We start from the raw sequence: 12257 nt of genomic DNA, 5'->3' as shown, positions 1-12257 counted from the left end.
ACGATGTGAAACAACCAAGTCCAAGATTGAATGTCACATATTGTTCAGGAATGGGTCAAGAGATATTCCAATTAGATGTCTCATTGATGTTAAGTATCCAATAATTGACACTGATATATAAAGGGGTTGCAGGTGGCACTTGTTTGGTGTGGTTTGGTGATAGACTTTAGTATAGAGTGTGTTCACGGAAAATAAAGGTGTGTTGGGAAAGGAGCAGAACTTTTGACTCTTTACTCAACAGCAGCCAAAAGCTAACAGTGGTAGCAGAGGATGGTTGCTGTGCAAATGTAAAGGGTTGAAAGGTACAACTTTTCCAGAAGAAAAAAAAAAAATTCTGCATCCACCAAGAAGTGAGTAAGAAGAAAAAAATATATATGGCTGAACCTAGAATAAAGCTGTCCGGATATGACTATCAGCTATTATTTTCTCAAAGGGGATCATACGACCAATGGAGAAGTGCAGTTGTTATGTGGACTAAGATAACTGCCTTTGGAAAGAGAAAACAAGGTATGGCATTGGCTCTTTCTCTACTTATGAGAGTAAAACCCGAAGCAAAGTATTTTCTGAACTGGAGTTGGAACAGTTAGACTCAGAAGAAGGTCTGGAGACTCTATTGCGTTTTATGGATAAGATTTATCAAAAGGGTGACTTATTAAATGTGTACGAAGCCTGGCCAGAATTTTATAGATTTTGGAAAACAAAGGAGCTCTCCATTGAGGACTATATAATGGTATTCATCTGACTTTTCAAAAGGCTGCGCAGACACTGCCTGGAATTTCCACAATCCATGTTGGCATTTAAGATGGCACTGGACTGTGCTAGAGTGACCAATATGGATAGGCTCCTGGTTTTGACAGGAGTTAAGTTTGCAGATAATGCAATATTATCTGATCTTATTCGATCAGATGATAGAGGCCTTAAAAAACTTTCTGGGGAAATATTCAATTCCTATGGTTCTTATGACACAAATGGGTCAGTCAGCAATAAAGCAGACCATGGAAGATACACTGCTGACAGGATGGCGAGATCGTACGGCTACAAACAGGTTACGGGAATATGGAAGGAAATCAGGACCCGAAAATTCTGAGAACAGAAACCCATTTAAAACCTATAACAGGAGGAGGGACATGGAGAATGGTAATAGGAAAATTAACCCCAGAAATATCCGGGGTATGATAAAGCAATGTTTTTGGTGTGACTAACAATATCATTATGCTTTCAACTGTCCAACAGTTATAATAGTGTTTGAAGCTACACATTACACGGAAGAGTCGGAAGAGGAAAATGATAGTGACTAGAAAGAAGGAATTGTACTCTGAACGAGCAGTTTTACTCCATTTGCAGAATCCTTCAATTGTGCTGTATTGGACAGTGGCTGCATATATACTGTGTGTGGAATTGACTGGTTAAAACGTTACCTGGATTATTTGAATGCTGAAAATCATAGAACATAGAACATTACAGCGCAGTACAGGCCCTTCGGCCCTCGATGTTGCGCCGACCTGTGAAACTACTCTAAAGCCCATCTACACTATTCCCTTATTGTCCATATGTCTATCCAATGACCATTTGAATGTCCTTAGTGTTGGCGAGTCCACAACTGTTGCAGGCAGGGCATTCCACATCCTTACTACTCTCTGAGTAAAGAACCTACCTCTGACATCTGTCTTATATCTATCTCCTCTCAATTTAAAGGTATGTCCCCTCGTGCTAGATATCACCATCCGAGGAAAAAGGCTCTCACTGTCCACCCTATCCAATCCTCTGATCATCTTGTATGCCTCAATTAAGTCACCTTTTAACCTTCTTCTCTCTAACGAAAACAGCCTCAAGTCCCTCAGCCTTTCCTCATAAGATCTTCCCTCCATACCAGGCAACGTTCTGGTAAATCTCCTCTGCACCCTTTCCAATGCTTCCACATCCTTCCTATATTGCGGCGACCAGAATTGAACGCAATACTCCAAATGCGGCCGCACCAGAGTGTTGTATAGCTGCAACATGACCTCATGGCTCCGAAACTCAATCCCTCTACCATTAAAAGCTAACACACCGTACGCCGTCTTAACAACCCTCTCAACCTGGGTGGCAACTTTCAGGGATCTATGTACATGGACACCAAGATCTCTCTGCTCATCCACACTGCCAAGAATCTTACCATTAGCCCAGGAATCAGCCTTCCTGTTATTCCTTCCAAAATGAATCACCTCACACTTTTCTGCATTAAACTCCATTTGCCACCTCTCAGCCCAGCGCTGCAGCTTATCTATGTCACTCTGTAACTTGTAACATCCTTCCGCACTGTCCACAACTCCACCGACTTTAGTGTCATCTGCAAATTTACTCACCCATCCTTCTACGCCCTCCTCCAGGCCATTTATAAAAATGACAAACAGCAGTACCCAAAACAGATCCTTGTGGTACACCACTAGTAACTGGACTCCAGTCTGAACATTTCCCATCAATCACCACCCTTTGTCTTCTTCCAGCTAGCCAATTTCTGATCCAAACTGCTAAATCACCCTGAATCCCATGCCTCCGTATTTTCTGCAGTAGCCTACCATGGGAACCTTATCAAACGCTTTACTGAAATCCACATACACCACATCAACTGCTTTACCCTCATCCACCTGTTTGGCCACCTTCTCAAATAACTCTATACGGTTTGTGAGGCACGACCTACCCTTCACAAAACTGTGTTGACTATCTCTAATCAAATTATTCCTTTCCAGATGATTATACATCCTATCTCTTATCAACCTTTCCAAGATTTTTCCCACAATAGAAGTAAGGCTCACTGGTCTATAGTTACCGGGGTTATCTCTACTCCCCTTCTTGAACAAGGGGACAACATTTGCTATCCTCCAGTCATCTGGCACTATTCCTGTAGACAACGATGACTTAAAGATCAAGGCCAAAGGCTCAGCAATCTCCTCCCTAGCTTCCCAGAGAATCCTAGGATACATCCCATCCAGCCCAGGTGACTTATCTATTTCACACTTTCCAGAATTGCTAACACCTCCTCCTTATGAACCTCAAGCCCTTCTAGTCAGTAGCCTGAATCTCAGTATCCTCCTCGACAACATTGTCTTTTTCCTGTGTGGATACTGATGAAAAATATTCATTTAGCACCTCTACAATCGCCTCGGACTCCAAGCACAACTTCCCACTACTGTCCTTGACTGGCCCTACTCTTACCCTAGTCATTCATTTATTCCTGACATATCGATAGAAAGCTTTAGGGTTATCCTTGATCCTACCTGCCAAAGATTTGTCATGTCCCCTCCTGGCTCTTCTTAGTTCTCTCTTTAGGTTAGCTATGAGGAGCGATTGAATAAACTCGGTTTGTTCTCACTGGAACGAAGGAGGTTGAGGGGAGACCTGATAGAGGTATACAAAATTATGAGGGGCATAGACAGAGTGGATAGTCAGAGGCTTTTCCCCAGGGTAGAGGGGTCAATTACTAGGGGGCATAGGTTTAAGGTGAGAGGGGCAAGGTTTAGAGTAGATGTACGAGGTAAGTTTTTTACGCAGAGGGTAGTGGGTGCCTGGAACTCGCTACCGGAGGAGGTAGTGGAAGCAGGGATGATAGGGACATTTAAGGGGCATCTTGACAAATATATGAGTAGGATGGGAATAGAAGGATACGGACCCAGGAAGTGTCAAAGATTGTAGTTTAGTCGGGCAGCATGGTCGGCACGGGTTTGGAGGGCCGAAGGGCCTGTTCCTGTGCTGTACATTTCTTTGTTCTTTGTTCTTTGTTCTTTGCCCTCCCTAGCTAACTTGTAACTCTCGAGCGCCCTAACTGAACTTTCATGTCTCATCGTTACATAAGTCTCCTTGTTCCTCTTGACTGCTTTAGTAAACCACGGTTCCCTCACTCGACCACTTCCTCCCTGCCTGACAGGTACATACTTATCAAGGACACGCAGTAGCTGTTCCTTGAACAAGCTCCACATTTCCATTGTGCCCATCCCCTGCAGTTTTCCTCTCCATCCGATGTATCCTAAGTCTTGCCTCATCGCATCATAATTGCCTTTCACCCAGATATAACTCTTGCCCTGCGGTATATACCTATCCCTTTCCATCACTAAAGTAAACGTAATCGAATTGTGGTCACTATCACCAAAGTGCTCACCTACCTCCAAATCTAACACCTGTCCTGGTTCATTACCCAGTACCAAATCCAATATAGCCACACCTCTCGTTGGCCTATCTACATACTGTGTCAGGAAACCCTCCTGCACACATTGGACAAAAACGGACCCATCTAATGTACCCGAACTATAGCGTTTCCAGTCAATATTTCGAAAGTTAAAGTCCCCCATAGCAACTACCTTGTTGCTTTCGCTCCTATCCAGAATCATCTTTGCAATCCTCTCCTCTACATCTCTGGAACGTTTCGGAGGCCTATAGAAAACCCCTAACAGGGTGACCTCTCCTTTCCTGTTTCTAACCTCAGCCCATACTACCCCAGTAGACGAGTCCTCATCAAACGTCCTTTCTGCCACCGTAATACTGTCTTTGACTAACAATGCCACCCCTCCCCCTCTTTTACCACCTTCCCTTTGCTTACTGAAATATCTAAATCCCGGCACCTGCAACAACCATTCCTGTCCCTGCTCTATCCATGTCTCCGAAATGGCCACAACATCGAAGTCCCAGGTACCAACCCATGCCGCAAGTTCACCCACCTTATTCCGGATGCTCCTGGAATTGAAGAAGACACACTTTAAACCACCTTCCTGCCTGCCGGTACACTCCTGCAACTTTGAAACCCTACTCATGACCTCACTACTCTCAACCTCCTGTATACTGGAGCTACAATTCAGGTTCCCAAGCTCCTGCTGAACTAGTTAAACCCTCCCGAAGAGCATTAGCAAATTTCCCCCCCAGAATATTGGTACCCCTCTGGTCCAGGTGCTGACCATCCCGTTTGTAGAGGTCCCACCGACCCCAGAATGAGCCCCAATTATCCAGAAATCTGAAACCCTCCCTCTTGCACCATCCCTGTAGCCACGTGTTCATCTCCTCTCTCTCCCTATTCCTCGTCTCGCTATCACGTGGCACGGGTAACAACCCAGAGATAATAACTCTGTTTGTCCTCGATCCAAGTTTCCACCCTAGCTCCCTGAATTCCTGCCTTACATCCCCATCCCTTTTCCTACCTCTGTGGACCACGACTTGAGGCTGCTCCCCCTCCCCCTTAAGGATCCTGAAAACACGATCCGAGACATCACACACCCTGGCACCTGAGAGGCAACACACCAACCGTGAGTCTCTCTCGTTCCCACAGAATCTCCTATCTATCCCCCTAACTATGGAGTCTCCAACGACTAATGCGCTACTCCTCTCCCCCCTTCCCTTCTGAGCAACAGGGACAGACTCTGTGCCAGAGACCTGCACCCCATGGCTTAACCCTGGTAAGTCATCCCCCCCAACAGTATCCAAAGCGGTATACTTGTTACTAAGGGGAACGGCCACAGGGGATCCCTGTACTGACTGCTTCCTCCCAGCCCCTCTCACCGTCACCCATCTATCTTTATTCTTCGGAGTAACTACATCCCTGAAGCTTCTATCTATGGCCAACTCTGCCTCCCGAATGATCCGAAGTTCATCCAACTCCAGCTCCAGTTCCCTAATGCGGTTTCTGAGGAGCTGGAGATGGGTGCACTTCCCACAGATGAAATCAGCAGGGACACTGACGGCGTCCCTCACCTCAAGCATTCTACAGGAGGAACATTGCACTACCTTTCCTGTCATCCCCTCTAGATAAAAAAAGAAAGAAAGAGCTTACTTGTTATTCACTCCCCTTCTCAGCAAGCACTCATTCAGCAACCTCTGCGCCCCGCACGATAACACCTGAAGGGAAAATAAATAAAAACTACTTACCAGTCACCAGCCAATCCCTTACCTGCAGGCTGTGACGTCACGGTTCAACTTTCCACTTCAACCTGCCCTCGAGCCTTCCTCTTGATCCTTACAGCGGCTGTTTTTTTTTGGTTAGAGGAGGGGGTAGGGAGGGAAACACTGAAGAAGTGTTTCAGGTTTAAGTGTCACTTGACAAGAGCTCCTCCACAAACAACCTCCAAGTTAGGGTGAGCACATGGATGTATGCAAATTTCCCCTGCAACGGCCAATCAGCAGCTCCGCTCTATTGCCCTCTGCTGGATGCTTGTCTTCACTTGAACAGCTAGGGTCTCTTGTTCAGGTACGCCTCCAAGTTAGGGCGAGCACAAGGACATATGCAAATTTCCCCTGCAACGTCCAATCAGCAGCTCCGCTTTACTGCCCTCTGCTGGATCATAACAAGGGTTAAGGAATTTGAAAGTTCCACAAGTTTTAGGTTTGGGGATGATAATACCCGGAAGTCGCTGAAAAGAGTGGTGATCCCTTGCAATATTGCCGGAGTGAATTATTTCATAGCATAGATGTTGTATCAAGTGAGATACCTTTGCTTCTGAGCAGACCGTTGATGAAGAAAGCACACATAAGAATAATAATGAAACTGGATATGGAACACGATAAGGCAACAGTTTTTGGAAAGGCGGTTGACTTTTACACAGTCAAGACACTATTGTATTCTATTACTGACAAATAATATTTCAGGTGCAGTTGTTAAGGATGTGTTATTGGCAGCTGGAAATGGGACTTTAGCTGATAAAAAGTTTGTTGTATTAAAACTGCAGAGGCAATTTGTGCATCCGTCTCCTCGGAGGCTGAAAATTTTATTAAATGGTAAGGGATGAAAACTATATTCAGCTGATAGAACAGGTTAGTGATCGCTGTGAGGTTTGTAGGAAGTACAGAAGGACACATTCACGACCGATAGTAACCCTATCTTTGGCCAGGGATTTTAACGGTGTTGTGGCCATGGACCTTAAGATCTGGGGTAAAGCTAACAATATATTTATTTTGCAATTTGTAGATTTAGCGACCAGATTTGGTCAATCAACCATTGTACGAAATAAAGAAAAGAGAGTAATCCTGGATCAGATTGTGGAAAAATGGATAGGAACAGGAATGGGCCCACCAGCAAAATTCCTTTCAGACAACGGGGGAGAATTTGCTAAAGATGAGTTTCGGGATATGTGTGAAAATGTGAATATCGCAGTTATGAATTCGGCTGGGGAAAGCCCATTTAGTAATGGTGTGTGTGAAAGAAAGCATGCTGTGATAAATGACATATTCTGGAAAATTCTGACAAAAAGACCAAATTGCAAGTTAAATTCAGCCTTAGCATGGGCTGTACATGCAAAGAATTTGTTGCAGATGGTTGGGGGCTATAGTCCCTATCAATTAATGTTAGTAGAAATCCTAAAATTCCGTCCATTTTGGATGACCAGCCTCCAGCTTGGGAAGGGACTTCAATTAATTCTGCATTTTCTGAGCATTTAAATGCATTACACAGCAGTAGAAAAGCTTTTTTGGAAGCAGAAGCCAAGAAAGAATTCGCAGAGCTTTAAGGCATAATGTACAGCCATCAAATATTATTTTTCAGCTAGGAGACATAGTATACTATAATAGAGACACTTTTAATGAATGAAAAGGCCTCATAGGAATAGATGGCAAAACAATTGTTTTTGCAATCCGAATATTAGGGTACATTCATCAAGAGTAATGGATACAGATTACAAATTTTCAAATTAGACAGAGTAGATGGAATGATGAGGAATCAGGGTCATCTGGCACGCACGTGTAACAGAACTTTGAGGACCAGTTAACTGATAGAGACCTGGGGCGAAATTCTCCTACCCGCCCCGCCACATTTCTGCCCCGACCGGCCGGCGGGAGTCTCCGTAACACCGGCCGGTCAATGGGGTTTCCCATTGTGGGGCAGCCCCACGCCGTCCGGGAAACCCCTGGGTGCCGGCAAAACGGAGACTCCCGCCGGCGGAGAATGACGCCCAGGGTTTCTGTAGAGGAACACAATACTTCTGATAAATTAGAACAAGCCATTTTTACGAAAGGAGAGCTGCCAAAAGATGGTACAAAAGTGACATACTTGCCTGAAGGGTCTAATCAATGGAAGGATGCAACTGTTATTAGTAGAGCAGGGAAGGCCACTGGAAAGTATAACACCAGTTGAATGTGCAGCATCCAGGGGAGGGTGTCAAAACAATGGATGGGAACACAAAGTTCAAAAATGGATGGCACAGAAACGCACTTCCAGTTTAGATAGTACATCGGATAGTGAACAGGTTCACTGGAAAAGGTCGAGAACTATTGAAAGGACATTCCACAGCAGAAGGGAAAGATCAAGCAGTAGCAATATAGAATGAGATACCAGGCAGGATAGAGGACGTAGTTTGTCAAGGTCTCGGAACAGGGGCAGCACGGTAGCCTTGTGAATAGCACAATTGCTTCACAGCTCCAGGGTCCCAGGTTCGATTCCGGCTTGGGTCACTGTCTGTGCGGAGTCTGCACATCCTCCCCGTGTGTGCGTGGGTTTCCTCCGGGTGCTCCGGTTTCCTCCCACAGTCCAAAGATGTGCGAGTTAGGTGGATTGGCCATGATAAATTGCCCTTAGTGTTCAAAATTGCCCTTAGTGTTGGGTGGGGTTACTAGGTTATGGGGATAGGGTGGAGGTGTTGACCTTGGGTATGGTGCTCTTTCCAGGAGCCGGTGCAGACTCGATGGGCCGAATGGCCTCCTTCTGCACTGTAAATTCTATGAAACTATGAAACATGAGTAAGACTACGAATACTAATAGGAGTAGAAGCCCACATGCTCGTGAGATTTTGGTGGCCTCCAATAAATTAGATAAAAAAGTTATCAAAGATGCCAAACAGCAAGAACTGCACAGTTGGAGTATACACGGAAGTACCGGATAGGGGACAAAGAGCTCTATCCCGTAGATGGATTTGCACAGAAAAGGTTTTTCCGGATGGAACTTATAAGGCAAAGGCCAGGCTTGTGGCAAGGGGATTTGAAGAAAACTTGGAAGATCAGGATTGAAGTGTAGATTCACCTACGGTTATTTTAAACATCTTTTTGGCTCTAGAATCATAGAATCATAGAAGTTTACAGCATGGAAACAGGCCCTTCGGCCCAACCAGTCCATGCCGCCCAGTCTATTAGCCACAAAGGCATGGGAATACAAATCTACAGATATAAAAGCTGCCTTTTTGCAGGGGCATCAGCGTCAGAGAGACATTTTTCTCCGTCCTCCTAAAGAGGCAACTAACACAGAAGGCGTACTCTGGAAGTTGAACAAATGTGTATATGGATTAAATGATGCTTCTAGAGTCTGGTATTCTTCGGTAAGGTCAGTTTTATTGCATCTATCCCTTCCATCGGGCAGGAGATACAGAAGTCTGAGAACACGCACGAACAGACTCACAAACGGCTTCTTCCCCGCTGTTACCAGACTCCTAAATGACCCTCTTATGGACTGACCTCATTAACACTACACCCCGGTATGCTTCATCCGATGCCGGTGCTTATGTAGTTACATTGTGTACCTTGTGTTGCCCTATTATGCATTTTCTTTTATTACCTTTTCTTTTCATGTATTTAATGATCTGTTGAGCTGCTCGCAGAAAAATACTTTTCACTGTACCTCGGTACACGTGACAATAAACAAATCCAATCCATCCAATCCTAGAGTCTGGTATTTTTTGGTAAGGTCAGTTTTGTTAAAGTTAGGCTGTTGCCAGTTGAAAGCAGATCCGGCAATGTTTTACTGGCACTATAAAGGAAATCTTTCGAACGTCTTTATGATGCATGTCGATGATTTTTTGTGGGGTGGGACAAGTGATTTTGAAGCTATTGTAATCTCTGGGTTGAGGAAAGAATTCAGGGTTGCAAGTCAGGCTTCTGGTGCATTTAAATATATTAGACTGGAAATTGGGCAGACTGAGTTAGGTGCAACTTTACGTCAGCAATGTTATTTGGAGAGCATCAGCCCAATAGCAATTATTCATGGTCAGGTTTCACAAAAGACGCAGTGGCTTCAAAGATGCAAAGTTTAATTGAGCAACTGAATTGGTTAGGTATATAGACTAGACCGGACATTAGTTTTGATGCCCTAGAGTTGAGTACAAAAATGAATGATCCAAAAGACATAATGAGAGCAAATAAAGTGTTGGCCAAACTAAAAATGCAGGAGTGTGTTTTGAGGTTCCCGGTTTTAGGTGATCTTAGGCACTTGAAACACAAAGTTTATAGTGATACGTCCTATGCAAATTTATGTGATGGAGTTTGAAGCGCAGGAAGTTTTATAATTATCCTTTTGGGGAACAATGGTAAATATTGCCCTCTTGTGTGGGAAACAAAGAAAATAAGGAGAGTGGTCAAAAGCACTTTGACCGCTGAGACGTTAAGCCTTTAGAGGTGGAGGATATGGCCTTTTATATATCCAGATATTGTCAGAAATTTTGGGATGAGAGGATTTGGGTAACATACCTATTGAGTGTCACATTGACAATAAATTCCTGTGGGAAAATGTGCATTCTACAAAAAGTGTGAATGAGCAAATGTTAAGAATAGACATTACAAGTTTGAAGCAGATGTTGGACAGAGGGGAGATAGCAAAACTTAAATGGGTCGACAGTAGCTATCAATTGTCCGACTGTTTTACGAAAAGAGGGGCTACGTCACAGAAACTTTTGGATGTTATTAATGAAGAGCGCCTGCTGTGACTGTTTTTTTTTCCTTCCAGAAATGAAACAAAAGAGGGTGAGAAGTTGCGTGAGTTTTTGAGTTTCTTGTCATTTTGTTTTTTCGGGTGAAACCAATATTTACCAAATTATTTTATTTTCTCCAAGGAAGGGGAGTCTGTTAAGAAATGGGTTAAGAGGCATTCCAATTAGATGTCTCATTGATGTTAAGTATCCAATAATAGACACTGATATGTAAAGAGGTTGCAGGTAGCACTTGTTTGGTGTGGTGTGGTGATCGAGTTTTGTGTAAAGTGTGTTCAAGGAAAATAAAGGTGTGTTGGGAAAGGGGCAGAAGTCTTGACTCTTTATTCAACAGCAGCCACAAGCTAATTCAAATGGTTCACTATGTGCAATATTTTTGGTTACTGCCATAAGAGATTCATGAGAAAAGAGAATGATGTTTTTTTCATTAACATTTTCATAAAATTGTGCATAATATGGAGAGAGTAACTAATGTTTAATTAAACTTGCAGATCACAGAAATGGTCGAAGCAGTGAAAACATTTTCTGCATTGCAGAAATCTACAATTGGAGGAATAGAGGTCCTGGCAATCAAATTCCAGAATATCTATCTAAATCTGAAGAAGAGTCATTATGATATCCTGGATCCTCGGAAGAAGGAGTTCAACACAGACTATGCTGCATTCATGAAACAAATGTTTGATTTAGAGGTAACAGCAGAGTCAGTGACAATAAACTCCATGAGTAGTACATAGTTAATGTTGGCTTATTAACTTAAATTTGCTCTTCTCTCCTGTTACTTAAATTTTCTCTATTTTAAAAAAATCTTTCTTTCCTGAAAGCCTCATATCTCTCAATACTGTAATTTAGCTAAAAATATAAGGTGATATAAAATGGTGGGATTACTTGATTTGAGGATTCATTTGAGGATGGATTTCCTGACAGAGGAATCTGAAACCAGGAGTAATAGATTAAGGATTAATATGCTGTCCATTTGCCACTGAAAAGAGAAAAATTATCTTCACTGAATTGTGAATGTTTGCAATTCTCGATCCTATAAGTCTATGGATGCTCAGTCATTTTTAAAAAATTTGTTCATGGTATGTGGATGTTGCTGGCTGGACCAGCATTTATTGCCAATCCCTGAGAGCATTTACGAGTCAACCACATTGCTGTGGGTCTGGAGTCACATGTAGGCCAGGCCAGGCAAGGACAACAGATTTCCTACCCTAAAGGATATCAGTGAACCAGATGGGGTTTTACGCTAATCAAAAATGGTTTCATGGTCACCTTTGGACTTCTAATTCCAGATTTTTATTGAATTCAATTTTCACCATATGCCATGGTGGGAATCGAACCTGGGTTCCCAGAGCATGGCTCTAGGTCTCTGGATTACTCGTCCAGCAACAAATCCAAGACCCCACTGCTTCCCACTGTCTTTGAGTGTACTCAAGATAGAGATTGTGTTATGACCTTGACAGTGCCCTTTAAAAGATGGTGGGGTGAATTATCCGTCCCAGAATACCTGAAGCCTATTTCCCATTGGGGCGGAGAATCAGACGTCCGATGGGAATCGGGATTGGCGGTGGGCACCGATCCGTTTCTGGAAGCGGGATCGGGGTTCATGTCCGCATG

The 12257-nt window shown here is 43.6% G+C and overlaps 1 protein-coding gene across 1 annotated transcript in view; it reads left to right on the top strand.

Moving 5' to 3' along the window:
- Positions 1 to 12257, top strand: part of LOC140411508 (dynein axonemal heavy chain 8-like) — a 2059122-nt gene that overhangs the window by 524605 nt on the left and 1522260 nt on the right. Inside the window, exon 12 of the mRNA XM_072500594.1 lies at positions 11135 to 11332. Within this exon, the coding sequence (XP_072356695.1) occupies positions 11135 to 11332 (198 nt within the window). The remainder of the gene's footprint in view (positions 1 to 11134; positions 11333 to 12257) is intronic.

Source organism: Scyliorhinus torazame, chromosome 4 (assembly GCF_047496885.1).
Source record: "Scyliorhinus torazame isolate Kashiwa2021f chromosome 4, sScyTor2.1, whole genome shotgun sequence".
Taxonomy (NCBI): domain Eukaryota; kingdom Metazoa; phylum Chordata; class Chondrichthyes; order Carcharhiniformes; family Scyliorhinidae; genus Scyliorhinus; species Scyliorhinus torazame.
Note: the sequence above shows the minus strand (reverse complement) of the source record. Positions and strands in the feature narration are given on the sequence as shown.